The 18446-nt window shown below is 48.1% G+C and overlaps 1 protein-coding gene across 4 annotated transcripts in view; it reads left to right on the plus strand.

Moving 5' to 3' along the window:
- LOC105279016 (glutamate receptor 1) overlaps positions 1–18446 on the plus strand; it is a 260017-nt gene that overhangs the window by 127495 nt on the left and 114076 nt on the right. For all 4 annotated transcript variants that reach the window (XR_003406990.1, XM_011338535.3, XM_011338536.3 and 1 more), the window contains exon 2: positions 10445–10597. Coding sequence is in view for 3 of the 4 variants with exons in the window: in XM_011338535.3 (XP_011336837.1) it covers positions 10445–10597 (153 nt within the window). In the remaining variant the exon portion in view is untranslated. The remainder of the gene's footprint in view (positions 1–10444; positions 10598–18446) is intronic.

The following is an 18446-nucleotide window of genomic DNA, read 5'->3' on the forward strand; positions in this document are numbered from 1 at the left end:
ACCTCATCGTGAACGCGAACGAGCCGGAAACGCGCGTTTTACGTGCGTACCACGCATCCGCAGCTCGCCGACTATGACGCTGAATTTTCGCAACATCATGCACGATCATCTCGCGCGCACGTGATGCTCAAAGTGAATCATGGAAAAATCTCAATGCCAATTGGCGAGATTCGCCGAGACGAGAACGACGAACATTGCCGGACGCGCTCGTTGCAATGATCGGTATGGCGTAAAATAGCACGATGATGATGCTACCGCCGCTAACCGTGATCGATGCAGCCGACAAACGTCCTAATGGGGGCTCCAACAATAATTAAATTTATACTTAACTGAACTGTGTGTGCAACGCGGCCGATCCGGCCTCGATATAATTACGGGCGAGCCGCGACTCGATTCAGGCCGCGCGGTGATGCGGCAGCCAGATACGTATTTCGCTCACGTATCGTGGTCTATTAGTTAATTATCCGGCGCGACATAGCTTATCTTGATAGGATGCTGCGGCCGGATGCATCTCGCGCGGCACAGCCCGCCGCGTAACGAGAGCCTGTCCGCCCGCGCGCGCGCTGCCTCGCGAATTGCGAAATTCGACGAGCAGCATGCACCGGTCCCGGTGCTGTCGACAAACAACAAACAGGAAATTATACGGTACCGGCGGGGGCACGCGCGAATTCGCACGCGCGATTTCAATCTAGCCTAACCATCTGCCGGACGAGACGAGAGTAGCAACGAAATCTGTTTGCCTGGTGGTCGATGCGAATTACGCGCGGGGCCGCACGCCCCGCCAAATTTTCCGACGATTTTCTCTTTGCCGAAAGTGAAATCAGCCCCTGAATAATAACGAGGCAAACACTGTGTGTTGAGGTTCTGAGCGCGATAAAATCATGTTACGCAGCGGCGACACGTAATGAAGCAGCGAAACGCGTACACCCACAGAAAAGATTTCTGGACTTAATGCTATTACTCTTTAATCTATCATAAAATAAGATCGCTATAGCGACAATCATATTTATTATTGAAAAGAAGCATATTTTAATCTTCAATAGAAAATTCGAAAATCTAGATTTAAATAATCTTCGTGCTATCTCATTCATTTTCTCAGAAGGATTTAGATACAAATTTGTAGCAAGTTCAAAATATTCTTGATTTCACAATATTGTGAGATCTAAAAGACATCTTATTCTATTCTTCTAAGAGAATTTGTAGAATCTGCACAAAACGGCCAATATTTATGTGTTGCAATCGAAAATCGGGACAGTGTTTCTGTTATTTACAATGAATAAGTGCAAAAGATATGGAAATGTCTTATCTCGAATCTTATTTCTCAAGTAAGTATATTGTATATACTTACTTACATTGCACTTATTCATTGTAAATAACAGAAACACTTTCTCGATTTTCGATTGCAACACAGAAATATTGGCCGTTTTATCCGAATAAAGGACGGCGCCGAGTCGACGAGCGACTGTGAGAAAATGACGCGTCGACATGGACAAAGCCTACTATAAAGTGGCGCTAATATCAAATTATTCTACATACAAGAATATATAAGGATAAATTTGTACATGTTACTCTTGTCTCAAGACAGTAAGACAATCTTATGTAATTCGAGAGAGAAGAATAGAAATTACTGATTTAAATAAAAAATTGTTTTATTTTCATATTTTTTATACTTGTAATACGATTAAATTAGTCAAGAATATTTTTCGTCTTGTTATCAGAAATCCTTTCTGAGGGTGTACCGAAACCGTGCGCCTTTTCTCTTCAAGCAGATTTCTGTTTGTGGAATTATTCAATAATTAATTAGTCAGAGTTTTATTTTTGCCGCGTGTCACACGGGATATGCATTCATTCCGAGGGCACGGCACGGCGAATTACAGAAAACAGAGAGAGGGATGCAATGTCCAACCGCATTTCTGTGTACGTTTCATACATGCGGCTTTCGCTAAGCAGCTTTTCCGCGATGCACCTTATGTACATTTACGTCGCTATCGCGGCATCACGCTGACGCGATCACGCATCGTTGTCTCGCGTGGTTACACGCTGACATTGTACTTCTTTACGAGGGAATACCGTTCGTACGCCGGATCGAGGAACACGACTCACAGTTCCTGCCGCGTTCTCGCGACATTCACGGCGATATTTGTTGATAACGCATCGCATCGATCATGAATGCATATAAAAGCTCCTCGAACCACGTCGCGATCGGCGCTGAGAAGTCCTGCGTATTTTTTACTTTATTGAAGCACGAACCACGGTGAATAACTGGTACGCGGATATGAAGTTCTTCGAGGAAAAAAAACCGCCATCTTTTATTCAGTTTATTCCAGCGCGGAGCGAACGGAAATATGAAGGAATCTCGTTGCACGCTTCATATCTATAATACGACCGGGTAGATGGGGGAGGGGGGATCAGCCGGATAATTGCGGGAGATAGACGGCAATTAAAATGTTTACCACGCTAAGAGCGCGACGGTGGCGACGGCAACGGGTTCCATTTTGTCCCCTTTGCGAAGTTGCGGCCGATTGAAATGAAGAGCTGAATTAGCATCCGGGCAAGTGGATCCGCTGGCTCGCCTCCTCTCGCGAAGAGGGCGACGTAATAATTTAATAATTCGAGACTCTCCATCCGAGCACACCGTCACGACCACCATCGTGCACCGCCCGTTGCACGCAAACGATGGTGATTTTTTAATTGACCGAGTTCTTCCCCATGTGTTATAACCGATAGGTATACGTACAACCGCAGCAAACTCGCTCGTGGCTCGCTTCCCTGCGCCGCGCCCGGCATTTCCATTAATTTCCGCATATTTTTCCGTCCGGGTATCGAGTTACATTAACTTACTCGTGCTAATTAAAGTCAATACCAAGAAGTTCGCGCTCGTATTAAACAATCGGTATTGCTGTTTCATCGCGAGGTCGAAAAAGTTTCCGTTCATGCCGGGGGAATCGCGTGCTCTCGTGGCGGGCGGCTGAGGGGTAAGACGAAGGTGAGGGTGAGTTCCATACGGCACAGACATAGCGCGAACGAACGAGCAATCGAGTCTCGAACCTCTTCCCACCAGAAGCGGAAAGAAACGAATCAAGACGGCACTCTTCTTACCTCGTCGCCGGTCGCTCGCTCTCGAGAGCTTTCCGAAATTATTCAACCTTCTCTTTCGGTCCCTTTCTCCCTTTCAGCCCATCTCTCTCTTCTCTGCTCTCCTCGGCGAGCTCTCTCGCCGCAGCAAGCGCGCGCGCGCCCTATTAACATAAAGCAGATTCAATATCTGCGGATAAGAACTTAATTTAAATCCCCGGAATATCTTAGGGGATACAATATCGGATCACCCTCTTGCCTCTAGGAGGAACGGGGGCGGGAAAGGACGAGACGACGTCTCGGCGCGGTCTGTCCGCGCTCGTCATCCTCCTCGAACCATCTCGGACTCCTCCGAGGATATCTGGTATGGATGTAAATCGAGTTACCTCGTTAGGTCATTGTCGTTGAATTGGATTTGTCGCGGGGCTGACTCGTGATTAGCCGAGGCGTTTGCCGGGGCGGATTGCGACGGCTGGCCAGTTAAAACTCGCTGGAGAACGCGCGAATCCGCGTCGCACGCCGCGAGCTCGGACGTTGCGGGATTACCGTCGCTGACGTTATTATTTCGCTTAAAACGCGCGGCTAACAAGCGGCCAGACGCATCCTTGCCTGCGAGCTTATCCTCAGGCGAAGCGCGCCGCAAAAAGGATCGTGTTTTATCAAACGCGACTAAGCCGGTACCCCGTTGTCGCATTTTTACCTGCGCGAATGGGGGTGGGAAACGACGGGAAGGCTCCTTCGGAAAAGGAGCACGTGGGTTCTTATCGATTCGGTCTGCCTAAAATTGATCGGCTCGCAGATTCGCGCTCACCTCGTCGGGAATCGATGCAATCGTAGCGGCGCACGTAGACTGTTACTTCTGTACAACAGCCGATAAGAACAAGGGATACCGTATGGCAGTCATTGAATAATCGCGAAAATACTGTATTATCCCTGCCAAATAACTCAGGGATAAACGCGCTGAAATCGAAGCACGGATATTCAACGTATCATAAATACGAGTGGGAGCCCAAGCTGGTGGTGCTACAAGCGCAGTGGTGGTACCGATAAGGGTGGTATAAGAGAACGTAGATAACAATGGATCTGAATAATCGGGGCGCGCAGCAAAACGCGTCGATACACCGGTCAAGTTATTTCTCAATAAGAACCGTTTAATGCAATATTTCATTAAATCATACGTGGAAATGCCTGCAAAAAGCGATGGAAATCGTGCGAACAGGAGTGCCCTCGTTCGATTGTTGAATTAAGCCGCGAACGTTCCATCTCGGAAATATTTCAGACATATCCCGGTGAAATTGAACGAAACGAGTTTATAATTGTTTATTCTGCGAGCCACCGGAAGAAGCTATCTTGTAAATAAACGGCCAGCATGTTCTGCAAGCTTTTATATCGGAAATCTCGCAGCGCGCAGTTAAATCCATTTAAAAAGTGCCGACAACTTTAGTTTCTTTCGCGATTAACAAACCGCTACGACGAATCTCTCGCTCTCGTTCTCTCTTTCTTTCTCTCGGCAAGGGAAAATCGCACGCGATTAAAGATTCCGTTGGCGTCGTCGTCAGGATTTGGTCTGCCAACTGGACCGTTTATATTGTTCCCGATATTCAATTACAGGGTTGCGAACTCTAATCGCGTGAGGGAAGTTGAGGCAAGTTTTAATGGTTTGTGTGGCGGCGGAGGGTTTCGGTCAAAGGTCAGACACGGCCGGCAATCGAATTTTCGGTTGACGACATGCAACGCGCATCACCGAATATTGCCCGTCGCGCACGTCCGCCTGGAACAAAAAACTTGAACCACCGTGGCGCCGTGGTCGATATTCAATTCGTCGGCCGACAAAATAATTTCAATTTCGGCCGCGCGGAAAGCGCGGAGTGTTGATTTTGCGCGAATCAAGCGCCGGTTCTCCCGATACTTGACCGCGCGTGCGGACCGTCCCGTTTTTGCGCGAGTTTAACCGCGAACTCGTTATCTAAATTCCCCGATTCGCCGTTCCCGCGTCCGTGCGATTATATATCGTATTACGTAACTGCGAAGTTTGCGCAGCGCGATCGCGCGCGCATCGCTCGCGATACAATCGCGTAACGATCGTGATAAAGTCGCGCGCAAGTTCCGGATTGTTTGGACCATCCGTAGTCACAGTCACTTGCGTGTACCGCCAATTGCAGCTTCTCCATATAATTTCGGTCGTGACTGGAATCACACGAAGCTGCCTGCGGAACTCCCGGCGGCGAAACGTTTTAATCGCGTAGAGGGTGGAGGGATTTCACAGACCGCGCGGCAAACCGGGTGAAAGGTCGCAACACCCGCGTGACGTACAATGAAAATGGATATGTGCACGCCGCGGAATTTCCATAGTCGCTAATCCATCATAATTTGTATGATTCGAATGGACTACCGCCGAGACTCGACGCGGTTAATTACATGTACATATCAATGGAAATACCTTAATGTAATTTCGTTTCCGCGTCCCGTGACGAGCGTCAAGAGTGACGTTGTCGCTCGCGCGTATTCGAAGACCGGGGGAAGAAGATATGCAAATGCACGCTCTTTCTTCGGAAGACGGAGAGGAGACGAGAGATTTTAAATCTTGCAGATTGAATCGGACCTGCTCAGTGGTCACAGCCCGTCACGAGTCAGACACGGCGGATAATGGAGTGCCGCAGCTACTGTCAGCCCGCGTTCCAATATCATATTCACGGTCTTACGGATAATGCCGATGTAAATAGCATTCATCTCGAGCTTTCCGATACTTATTAAGTATTGGAGTCGCCGTTACGGGGGCGGCTGCCATCGCGGGTGCGACGCATCGCTCAATCGACAATAACAGCCGCGGGAGAAAAAGCCGCGCGCATCGGGAAAAATCTCCAACGAGCGCTCGCAAAAACGAGAGAAAGAGAGAGCACGCGCGATCGGCTTGGAGACCACGGCTTTGATAGGAGTCGTGGGAAAGGGTGGAAGAAAGCGTCGGAGTTCGGAAGACGAGCGAGGAAAGGAGAGAGAGAGAGAGAGGAGCGAGCGTATATACGTACGAGGGAATAGTGGAGATTCCGCGGTTCTCGAGTATGCGGGCGAGAAACGAAAGAGAGAAAATAAGGGCAAAAAGGGAGCGAATTATTGGTCGACATGGAGGAGAAAACGAAGAACGGCGCGCGGCGAGTAGGACGAGGAGGACGGGGGAAAATGATAGGGACTCGCAGACAGCTGCGGAGAGACCGAGAGAACGAAAATAACGACGAACGGAGAGAGACGAGAGGAGAGTAAAGGAAACAGAGAGGGACGGACAAGACGAAGACACGCCGAGAGGAGAGGAGAGAGAAAGGAGGATGGCGGAGGAAGGCAGAGAGCGCGCAAGGGATGCGCGCGACCGAGAGAGATGCAGAGCACGGGGATGAAGAGAGAAGCCAGACGAGGGCTGGAGGGCGAGGAGACGCAGCAGGGGGTTGCCGCACGAGTGGAGGGGGCATCGATGTGAGGGTGAGACACTGGTAGGGAGGCTGGGGCACCAATCAATAGACGCGCGGCGGCGCTCCACCTGTCAACGCGCGCGGAGATAAACACAGGTACCCTGGCCCGGTGTTTAAAAGCACTGACGTATCAGGTGCACGATACCCGTCAGTACATCTGCCTACGCACGACAGGGTGACGCGGGGTGGAATATTGTCTGAGGCACGGGGCGAGAGAGTCGACAACTCCGAGACTCCTGCCTTTTGTTATCTGCCGGCCTCGCCACGATGGAACTCGTGCACGATTCGTCGGAGGTGATAAACGGAAGTAGCTACTCGCGCGTTTAGAGCGGGGGTTACGCGGGGGATAATCGGTGGAGCTGAAGTTGGAACGGAAACGCGCGGGTGCGTGCAGCGGAGGGACGAAGAGCACCTGGGATGCACTCGCCCTGGTGGAGGCCTTTTTGTCCGCTATGGGGCGAATTATCATGCGCGTGTCCACACAGGGACGAAACTGATAGCCCCATATTTTGCATATAAAGCGAGCCCTCGTCGTGCAAATCGAGTTTAGCGGTCGGTACGCCGGTTTTGCAGCAAACGGCAATATTCGTCGTTTAATTATACGGTTGCGAGCTGAATTAATCCGCCCCGGCTCCCGCGCTGTCCGGTAATAAGAATACGCCGGATGTAGTAAGCGCGCGCCGCGCGGTGATTTACCGGCCAAGTTTTGCGCGTCGCATTTAAGGGCGAGCCCAATATATTGGCTCAAGTTTCCTAGGATGCATCATAAATACCTATATCACTCCGTGATGCAGGTTTATCGCGGCAACTCGTCAAACTTGCCGACGTAACGAGCACGCGGTGCACGTACGCACCTTTGATCCTCGCGAGTTGCGCGACGTTATTCTTTGCCATCTGCGACGCAAGCGACGCACGTATTGTTCCAGCCACCGACGAGTTCGCGCGAGGAACCGAAATTGCGATATAAATTTTCGCGTGGCCGTACTGTGTGGCCCGCGCTTTTGTTGCGATTACTTCCGCAGTCGGCGGAATTTTTGCAACGCACGAATTTCTGCTCGTGACACGGCAAATGAAGGGCCGGTTAATTAATATTAGCTTAATGTGACGCTGCCAGCAATGCGGCGTTGCGGATTTTATTGTAATTACGCGATCCGGTTACGCGGTTGCAGTTTCGCTGACGCCGATTTTCATTCCGGTTGGTAAAACCGTTTCGCGGTCCCGATGTAAAATAATTTTAATATCGTCGAAGATATTCAGCGAACTCGTTTCGGCAAGCAATGCGGGGCACGCGGTTGCCGGAGAATGGGAGATTAATCCTCTCTCTCCCTTTTTGTCCTTTCTTTCTTTTTTTACGATTCATCGTTTCAAGTATTTTAATCGAATGGTATCCCGACATCACGGGCTAGCCACGGGTCACGTATGACGGACATTTCTCTTCCGATCTAATCTCCCGTCTCGCCCGGACGGCGCAAAACCGCTCCAAAGGCATTAATCGCTTACAACACGCGCTAATTATCAGGCACACGTGCGCGATAATAATCCTTTTATCGTCGGGCCGATTATGCCGCGCCGTAATCCGCTCGCACGTGGCGATTTAAATATCTCGCCGGATATTCAAGGAACAAGAATTCCGTTCGAGGTAAACCGCGAATTAAGGGTGCAGGCAGATTATAAGCGGGGCTACGTTTCCCGGGATATCAATTACAAGAAATTAGCGACGCTATTGTGGTGTAATCGCGCCGTGTCGCCCGAGTTACAATGGGCTTCTTTCCGCGGCGAGCGTTTTCCCGTGTGCAACGAGCATAATGGCTCAGATTGCCGCGCGGTATCTCTTCTCCCGTCCCTGTACGTTCGCAGCGAGATAATAAAATTATGCGCCTCGTAAAACGACGGGTCCGCCTCGTGTCTTGACACGCGCCCGGCAGTTTAAAAGGCAAGATTACTCGGCGGGACTATTGTTGTCCGCGCACCAATGCTCGGTATTTAATGCTCGCAATTTTAATTGGAACTCTACTGCACCGTAATTCCATTTTATCGGGATGGAAAATGCGATCTGATAGAGGATCCGCAGCGATATCGCGAATTCGCGTGGCTAATCACTGCGAACACCGCGCTCGCTGCCTTTTTCGCGCACCATTTTGCATTTATACAGCGTGCGTATGTGTGCGTGCGTGTTACACCCTTAAGAGACTAATATACGCGAAAGCAGATTTATTATTTTCGTTGAATAATCCAGAGCCAAATCTCCTTGCGGAGCCGTTTCCGCGATCACGCACGCGGAGAAAGAACGAAAACGTGTATTTTATCATCCGCGCATCTAACGGCGTAATTTTCATACGGAGAGAGAGGAAGGGTAGGGCCAATTCTTTGTCCAGCGCATTGTTCATCGCGTACAATGCCGACGAGTTAATAACTGCGCGGATTACGCGTGAGGCAATATCACTCCGCGCGCCTTCAAAGTATGAAATCACGTCGCGGCGCGATATCCTGTCCACTTCCAGTTTACTGTCGGGCCGCGGGATTTCCGGGGTGGATCGTAATACTACTTTGTTCCAAACTTGCCGCCGATATTTCACGAGGCGCGGCGCGCAACTACGAAATTAGATGCTCTCATGAAAGCAAAAGAAACATCCATGTGTGACGGGCATACGCGCAGGCAAGTAAGCAAGTGAGCGAGCAAGTAGACGGGAAAGTAGGCAGACAGGCGGCAAGTGGGAAGAAATGAAACGAGAAAAGGGGCGCTATAATATCGTGTAACACTTCGGAGCGTATCTTATTCGCGCGCCGCGTGAAAAGTTCTCTCATTGCGCGGAGGCGAGGAAAAACAGCTCCCGGGCAGGGCGACGTTCGGCGACGTTACAACTTGGAAAGTCGTAACGAAAATTATTTCGATACAAGTTTGTCAATTTGCACGATTGCCCGTTCTTCGTTCCTCTCTCTTTCCCACGCCTTCGTTGCTCGCCCCTTGGGCGAGCGTCGCCAATTCGCGCGACTAACTCCCGCGGGTAGAAAGGGAGGCGGCGGGCGTTACACTTTATGTATACGAAAATCCGTGCTCGCGGCCGGCTTGGCTACACGGCCAGATATTAATGGTAACGCCGGATGCTCGGAATAACGAAGACACAAAGTGCAGTATTCAGCGCTGACAGTTACTCGATTATACGACGCATACCGCGTTAGCGTATCATCGATCACCGCATTGACGCCGGCATCTGGATATATACGATACGTTTGACGTGGAATAAATAGCTTGATAAATGCGTGCGGCCCGTATTATTTTTGCAGAGCGACGACATCGATATTTTCATCGCGGATCCCGCGCGCAAGCCTCCTGCAAACGAGTCCTTCGTGTCGTTCGATTTCGAGTGCGCGACACCGCGCGTATCGCGCCCGATCCCTTATCAATTCCGGGTTATCGGATACGTGTCTCGGTTTACGGTAAATTACACGGCGAGCAACACGGCATTAATATCGGTACGTATTACCGACTATTAACGCCGAGTGGATCGGTGTAATTACGCGGGCCTCGTATGCAGACGTTGTCTGAGCAGACGCCGACTGCTACCACTGCACTATACGCAAGCCGGTAGTAAACGGAGCGCCGCACATCAGACATCCGATACAGGATGTCGCGCCGGATTATCACATCCGATTTCACGACGGGCGAGATAATCGCGTTTCCCCTCGACATTTATTAAGTTCGCGCGTATCACGCGTTTTTTTTTTAAATCATATATGCAGCTATCGGGACGCCGTATTTCAAATTTCGTGACTCGCTCGTCCGTTTATCTATATATTCCGCTCTGGATGCATCACGCTCTGCGTCTCCGCTGCGCGAGATAACATTTGAATAATTCAGTTCAGTTGTATTTTTTTGAAAAATCATTGGTGCTCTTCTCTGCTTGCAGGTGCCATTTTTGAGCAGGGCACCGACGAGGTGCAGTCCGCCTTCAGGTTCGCGATGAGGAATCACAATCAGAACGTCACCACTCGCAAGTTTGAGCTGCAAGCCTTCGTGGATGTGATCAACACCGCGGACGCCTACAAGCTGTCCCGTCTCAGTGAGTATATGAGTGTATACAGATCCCTCCATCGGCTCGGAATCGTTATTCGATCCAAGGCGCGTCGCGCCCTGCGTGCGACATTTTTCCCCGGAAATCGCAGTTATTCGCACGTCGACGACGTACTCGGCAAGGAAACTGAATCATGAACGACTCGCGGAGGCCGTTAAATATTTCACAGACATTTTCAAACGTCGATCGTCGCCTCGCTTGCTCGCGCTCCACTCGAGCGATCCCCGAGTGGAGTCGAGTGAATCGAATTCCGCTGCGAATATTCCCCCGGATTGTCCGGGACAATTTTTCACTACTGCATTTAAAGTGTCTGAAATGTCCGCGCGCGCGCGCGCCCCCGCGTGGAGCGCGGAATTTCGTTTCTGTCTCATGAGGGGGTGGAAATCGATTTCGCGTTTTGTTCGCGATATCTGTACCGGTGTCACAGCCAGGGTGACTTATCAACAATGCTGAGGCGCGTACGTGCCGGAAAGCGCGACATCTCCGCGCCATTGAATACGCCGCAAGCTCGCGCGGCCCGTGTCGGATATGAAATAAGTAACGTTTCGTTTCTATGGCACCGCGTGCAGATACCGATCTCGCCACCTTGCCGGAGAGGCGAAACGCTTCCATTTCCCGGCGCTACGAGGCACGTGCGGACGATAGAGTGCACCGAGAAGCTATCGCGATCGACCGCTTCCAAGGAGGCGCCGTGCCCGGGACAAAAGCCGCTCGATTAGCATCGACGTGTGTTTCGCGGCTGCGGAAGTGGCGTTTTCATCGGCATTGAGCATTATCGTTATTTTACCACCGTGTAAGTCCCATAGAAAAAAAAAGTCCGCCGAGTTTTCGAGACGATTTCGAGACGGGAAAGACGATCGCTCGTCGCGAAATCATGTCGCTCGGCGGCGCCGCGACATGAAACTCGATTTAACCATGCTCGTCGGTCAATTGCAATCTGGTGATTAAACTCCGTTCAATCACGCGATTAAGTTGGCGAAATTGTCTCATTGTTATGTTACTGCGCGATTCGGCAGTCGACCGCTCTCTCGCTAGCTCGTCGGTCGCTCGCTCTCGATGGTGCCATCCAGTACTCAATGGTGTGAGAAGTTCCGGAATTATCCCAAGAGCCATTACGTGTCACTTATCCTGATTTACACCGGAGCGTAGCGAGCGTGAATTTTCACGATAACAGTTATCACACACGTTTGTAATGAAGATATATTGTATTATACATTTTTCTTCACCGTAACGCCGCGAGATACCTGAAATCCATCCGCAGCGTCGTTCGCTCAGCGCTTATTTGTAACCCCGACCATTACTGTCATCCCCTATATTACCTATAACCACGTAATCGAACACAAATAAATGTAACGATGCACCCACAGAAACGATTTCTGGACTTAATGCTATTACTCTTTAATCTATCATAAAATAAGATCGCTATAGCGACAATCATATTTATTATTGAAAAGAAGCATATTTTAATCTTCAATAGAAAATTCGAAAATCTAGATTCAAATAATCTTGGCGCTATCTCATTCATTTTCTCAGAAGGATTTAGATACAAATTTCTAGCAAGTTCAAAATATTCTTGATTTCACAATATTGTGAGATCTAAAAGACATCTTATTCTATTCTTCTAAGAGAATTTGTAGAATCTGCACAAAACGGCCAATATTTATGTGTTGCAATCGAAAATCGGGACAGTGTTTCTGTTATTTACAATGAATAAGTGCAAAAGATATGGAAATGTCTTATCTCGAATCTTATTTCTCAAGTAAGTATATTGTATATACTTACTTACATTGCACTTATTCATTGTAAATAACAGAAACACTTTCCCGATTTTCGATTGCAACACAGAAATATTGGCCGTTTTATCCGAATAAAGGACGGCGCCGAGTCGACGAGCGACTGTGAGAAAATGACGCGTCGACATCGACAAAGCCTACTCTAAAGTGGCGCTAATGTCAAATTATTCTACATACAAGAATATATAAGCATAAATGTTACTCTTGTCTCAAGACAGTAAGACAATCTTATTTAATTCGAGAGAGAAGAATAGAAATTACTGATTTAAATTAAAAATTGTTTTATTTTCATATTTTTTATACTTGTAATACGATTAAATTAGTCAAGAATATTTTTCGTTTTGTTATCAGAAATCCTGTCTGAGGGTGTGCGAATAAAGCAGCAATTTATATCATATTTATATCATTTCGATGGAAAGAAGCTTCCGCTTCCACTCGCAAGCGCTCGCCGACGTCACGTATCTACCGAATATTACGTTCCGCGTCCCTTGCGCCTCGAATCGATGTTCTCGCGAGCGCTCTCGCGCGAATTACCCGGGAATCCCTCGGGATTCATCGTAGTCGTAGTTTCTCTCACTTTGTCGCTCGTCGCGTACATCCGAAATTCGAAAGAGCCGATCGATCGGCTCGCAAACCGCTTCACGGCTTCTCTTCTCACCAAGGGGCGTCGGTCCAATCGTGCTACAGCGGTCTCCCGGCTTTGAAGTCGAGCGAGTCCGTCCCGAACCGGAAGCGGGTATAGAAAGACAAAGGGCACTCCGGGTGCCAAAGATACCGGTGTCTCCTATCATCGGCGAACTCGCAGTTATTGCGCCGCGCTACAAAGACACTTTACGATTGTACGGTGACCCGATCGGATTCGCTGACGCGCGTCCATGCCGTATTACCGATAAATCGATGAACCGTCATTCGCGCCGAGTAAGCGGCTAATGCTCGCCCTCTGTCCTTATTAACCGGCATATACAGCTCCGCCTAAGTAGATCGATAGCTGAAACCCTTGGCCGATTGCGCGTCGCAAATTGCACGATTTTCGCCGGGAACGGGGATTACGCCGGAATGGGATTCGCGGTGATTTTCCGTTCACGACAACGATCCGTACGTAACGCGGCGATTAATTCGCGCGATTTCCCGGCGCCGTGCGCTTATGACGACGTCGTCGTCGTGGTTGCGATTCTATTAACCCAAGAATTCGTGGGTAGAATCCGCGGCCGACAGTCGCGCGGATTCGTCGCGGCGATGCGGCTCGGCTATTTGGGCCAAGTCCAAGGGGCAAGCGGGGCCGTGTTACGGTACTTAGCAAAGCTCCGTTAATTGTATTAATGTTGCTCGGTTCACCCGGATCAAGACCCCGTTATAATCCCGCTGCGAGACTGCTTTCTGCCCGGCGAATCTATTGTCGGGTCGCTTCCCGCATAATGTTCCGGCCCGCTGGTTTCCCGTTTACTGCAAAACGCGAAGAAGAAAAACTTCGCTCCTGCATCACTCCGTGATGATATTTTTACGTGTTTCCGTTTCCGGATGGAACGTCGATATTTACGACATTTGATAGCAACGCGCGAGCGTGTGCGCGTGTTAATTATGCAATAGTATCTACGAAATAATAATATAATAATTCAGTCGCCAGAGAAATTTAGGATTAATATTATTGGAAATTTCTCCGATAGAGTATTCACGAGTGAATACGATCAAAGAGATTTACATTTCATAAATTTGATATTTCGCCTGATGAATCGGCGGTTATTAATTATCCATCGCGTATATGAAACGAGTTGCTGAATAGCAAATGTCATTCGCGGGATGGGAGAAAGGTGAAAAAAACTCTATCGCGATGAAAAAAGGGAAAGGGGAGGAGAAAAAGGGAAAAGAAATGATCTGCCGTGCGATACGGATATCGTGAAAGACCTCCCACTATATTCGCTTTTTAATAACATTTATCCAACTTTAAGCAGATGTGTGATGGAGAGCCGTGGCTTTTCCTAGTACAGATAATGGACATCGAAAATCATTATGAGACTGGACCGTCTCTCCCTTTATCATGGATAGACGCATGTATTTTCATTTCAATACGCTTCATTTATATTCGCCCGGGCATTACTCTCGAAGCCCGATGAAATAGAAAAGCGTCGGGCGTAAACCAGACACCAGAAAGGCAGAATATTTCTGTTCCACGCGCGAAATCGCGCGTCTATCCGCTTATATCAATACACGCGCGCGCGCACACGGGCACATTAATAATTTCCCATTAAGCGCAACGCGAACGAGTATCGAGTATCGAACGAGGGTGGCGGGGACTCGACTCGTGGACGAATCGAGAAATATGAAGAAGGGGAATATCCTTAAATAAATCTGCTCCTTAATATTTTCAATAACGTATCCCTCTGACGTTAGCACGGCACGGCACCTACGATCCCCTGCAGGCCGACCGGGTTTTTCGGAAGGGTCGCCATCGAGGGAACCGAAAATTATTGCGAGCGTAGGGACGACGACGACGATGACGGCGGCAACGGCGACGAGGACGGCGGTGGTGATAGTGCTGGTGGTGGAACGCGGACGGGGGAGTTTTTTCCGTTGAGAAATCACACGGTAGAACCGGAGAATCCTGAGGGAGAGAATTTTCGCGGCGGCGTGCTACGCTCGTCTTAGCGGAACGTAATAGCCATCTATCAACTTTCGGTGCATATCGTATAATATCCTGCAAGATCCTTTGCCCCGCAGGGGCGAGAGGAGAGGAGGAGATCAGGAGAGAGGAAGAGTAACCTTCCCGTCATCCCCGCACTCTCGCTACAGAGGGGGATGAATGTATACGGGGCGCCAGCGAGCCAACCAGCCAGCCAGGGCCGGCATAAATCTGCCGAGGGCTCCCGAGGGTATTTCCCGCCTTTTTTCCCTATACCCTTCCGCGATCCCTCGTCGCCCGCCCTCGCCACGCCACCTATTCCACGCTTTCGCGCCCTTCTTCCCGCATCCTGAACCAGACGCGAGATGAATCCCAGGCTTCTATTCCCGCGCGGTTTATCCCGGGGCAAACATCGGCCCATCGTCGTCTCCGTCGTCGTCGTCGTCGTCGTCGTTGTTGGCGAATGGTGGGTAAAAGTCGATGACGATTACAAATTTATAATGTACATTCACAAGGAGTGTGTGCCGGCGCCGTCCGCCTCTTCGTTTCATACCGATTTGCACGCTTAAGATATTCTTTTTGATCGTGTTTGACCGAGTCCATGAATTAGATATTGCTTCACGACATTTGCGTCCCTCGCAGCCCACATTATTAATTCCAGCTGTTAATGTGATCGATTTTCGGTACACTATAACTCTTTCCCTCTTTCAGAATTTAATTTTGTTGTAACTTGTTATGAAACTGCATTGTATGTATGTTAGTAATATCTATATATATTACAATTGTCTATTTTAATATTTGCTATTTAATACCGCTATTTAATAGTTTGGCTATGAAATGATAACCAGATATGTATTACGAGATATTAATCTCGATAAATCGATGTATAATGTATTGAACTCTCAGTTATATCGAATTCGAAGTATTCGAGATTGATTACGAATTTATGTTATGCATGCAAATTTATGTTCCATCAGCTCATAATATCGTTAGTGTAAATGTTAATCAGATATGTCTAATTAAAACACCATTTAATTTAGTAAATCGCTAAATTAAATATTTGCTTTCATGTCAATAGATCAGGTTTGCTTTGAACACATTGTGTAGACTTTGATATTAGATAAAATCATATTTTGGAGATAAAGGCCACGTTTACTGGTTTCATCTAATTATATTGTTTTCGCTGTTATTTTCCCCTTATTGCTTCTCGACGTAACGTTAAAAATATTCTATCCCTTTATCCTAAAGCAGACGCGAGATAAACCCCGCGATTATACACGCCCGCATAGCAAATCCAAGTGCAAACATTGGCTCACGCGAACGTGAGTGACGAGAACGAAAGATAAAGGTGGTTACAATGTTTACGGGTTTATTAATGCAAGCCCAAGTTAATTTACGTTTTCATTTTAATTAAAATGTAATTTAAATAATTGCTCGAAGAGTGCATTGAAATTGCATTGCGTAAGTGAGTAAATATTTGCTTGTTACTATGAAATCGCACGGTCTAACAATTTCTTCTAACAAATATCTCTTATATTCATTTGCGTAATGTACATGTATTTATCAGAAACGTTATTTAAAATAATTAAAATATTGTGGTAGCGAAAAGTGCAGCAATTTAGATTTAGACTTGAAACGTTCTTTAAAAAGTAGACACGATGTTTATTAAAAACGTCACTTTTTTGAAATATCTATATATGAAAGTTTATATTTTATTTAAACGTTCACAAACACACACACAAAGTGTCACGTATACAGCGGAGACGAACGGAGTCCGATTCCTTTGAGGATTTACGTCAGACTAAACAAATACTCAAATACACGAGAATAATGTCGATTTGCACGTGTTTACGCCGTCGAGATATGAAAATTAAATTACGACTCACGCTTTCATCATCGTGATATTCCCCGTCGTAAATAAAAAATTCACCAATGCCGTGGCATTCTAAAAAATGAGCTCCGTAATATTATGCAGAGTTGGATAAGGCGGGGGGATATTCCGTTTGAAGACTCGGGGGGATTTCAGGGTATCTTAATCTTTGAGCGCGGGATTCTCAACTTTAAGAATCCCGAGGTAAACCTAGACAATGTCGCCTGGGAGGAAGACATTCCTACCATGCCGTTTGACGTCGTTTCCGTCGAGTTGCACGCGACGTCAGGTGCGAGGCCGCGTTCAATTCCCGCGCGGTTTATCCGAAAGTATGCGTTACTTTGGCAAACACAACGACGAGGTCGACGAAAAGCGAGACCGATGAGGAGTCGCCGTCTCCGAGTATATCTTTATTACAAAATGCGAACGCAAGGATGCCGCGCAACTTTCAGGACTTTCGGGAAACTTTCTTTCCGCGACGCCCGTACTTACGGTAAACTTTACGTACACGATCTTTAAACGCTGCCGCGCGGATTCCGTAATTAGCGACTCGAATCAAACATCATTAACTCGGTCGCACCGTTTACACGCGCGCATGCATCAGATCGCTTCGTGTTTCGTTATATTAAAATATCACCCCGCACGCAAATATAATAATAAAATTGTGTAATAAAATTTGTAATAAAATTTTGAAGGTTTTCGATATTTGTCTCACCGAGTGAGCGGCAAAATATTTACATATTTTAATTATCGGCATACAAATAATTGTAAATGGGCTTTGGAAACGCGGGGGCTGCGCAATTTTATTTAATCGCGTATAAATGAAATTTGTATCCACGCACGGGGTAAAAGTACTCGGTGAAATATAAATATCACTCACGCGTATCCGAGCGGAAGCGGAATGCGCGCGCGTGTGCGTATAGATTCAGATTTATTATATTTCCCACTCGCGTATCACTCACGCACGTCCCCCGTCTTTTCTCCCGCGTTTTATTTTACGGCTGTTTGCCGCGAATCTGCGTCGTTTTACTTATTTAATGAATATATTACACGCGGCCGGCGGCCGCGCAGAATCGCCGCGCTTCGCTCCTCGCGACTTGGCCTGGCGACAACGACAGATGAGGGGATTCTCCGGTTCTCCGGTAACCAGATGAGTGGTAATGGTAATGTCTCTCGGCGGAGTTCCCTGTTCATGCAGAAGAGCATTTTTCACGCAGTATCGCCGGGAAACCGTTCGCCATAAAAGCGGTCTAAACTGACGAGTTACCCGGGGATAGCGCGGGCGTACAAGGCGCGCGAAAGAGACTCCTCCGCGTGTCACGGAGAGATATATCATGGTGCGGGAATAAAAAATACGTCGGTTTCGTCGCCCAGAAATAGCGCCATCGAGAAACGGGAACGTGCCGCGGATTTATACCTCTCCCGCATCGACATTTTCAAGATGTTCACCTTCGCATGCGATTAACGCGAGAAAAATGCATCGGTAAATCATTGGTGATAAAAATAATCGAGCGAATATAAACGATAACGATATCCCCCGTTCTCTCTTTCCCCCGC

Source organism: Ooceraea biroi, chromosome 9, assembly GCF_003672135.1.
Source record: "Ooceraea biroi isolate clonal line C1 chromosome 9, Obir_v5.4, whole genome shotgun sequence".
Classification (NCBI taxonomy): domain Eukaryota; kingdom Metazoa; phylum Arthropoda; class Insecta; order Hymenoptera; family Formicidae; genus Ooceraea; species Ooceraea biroi.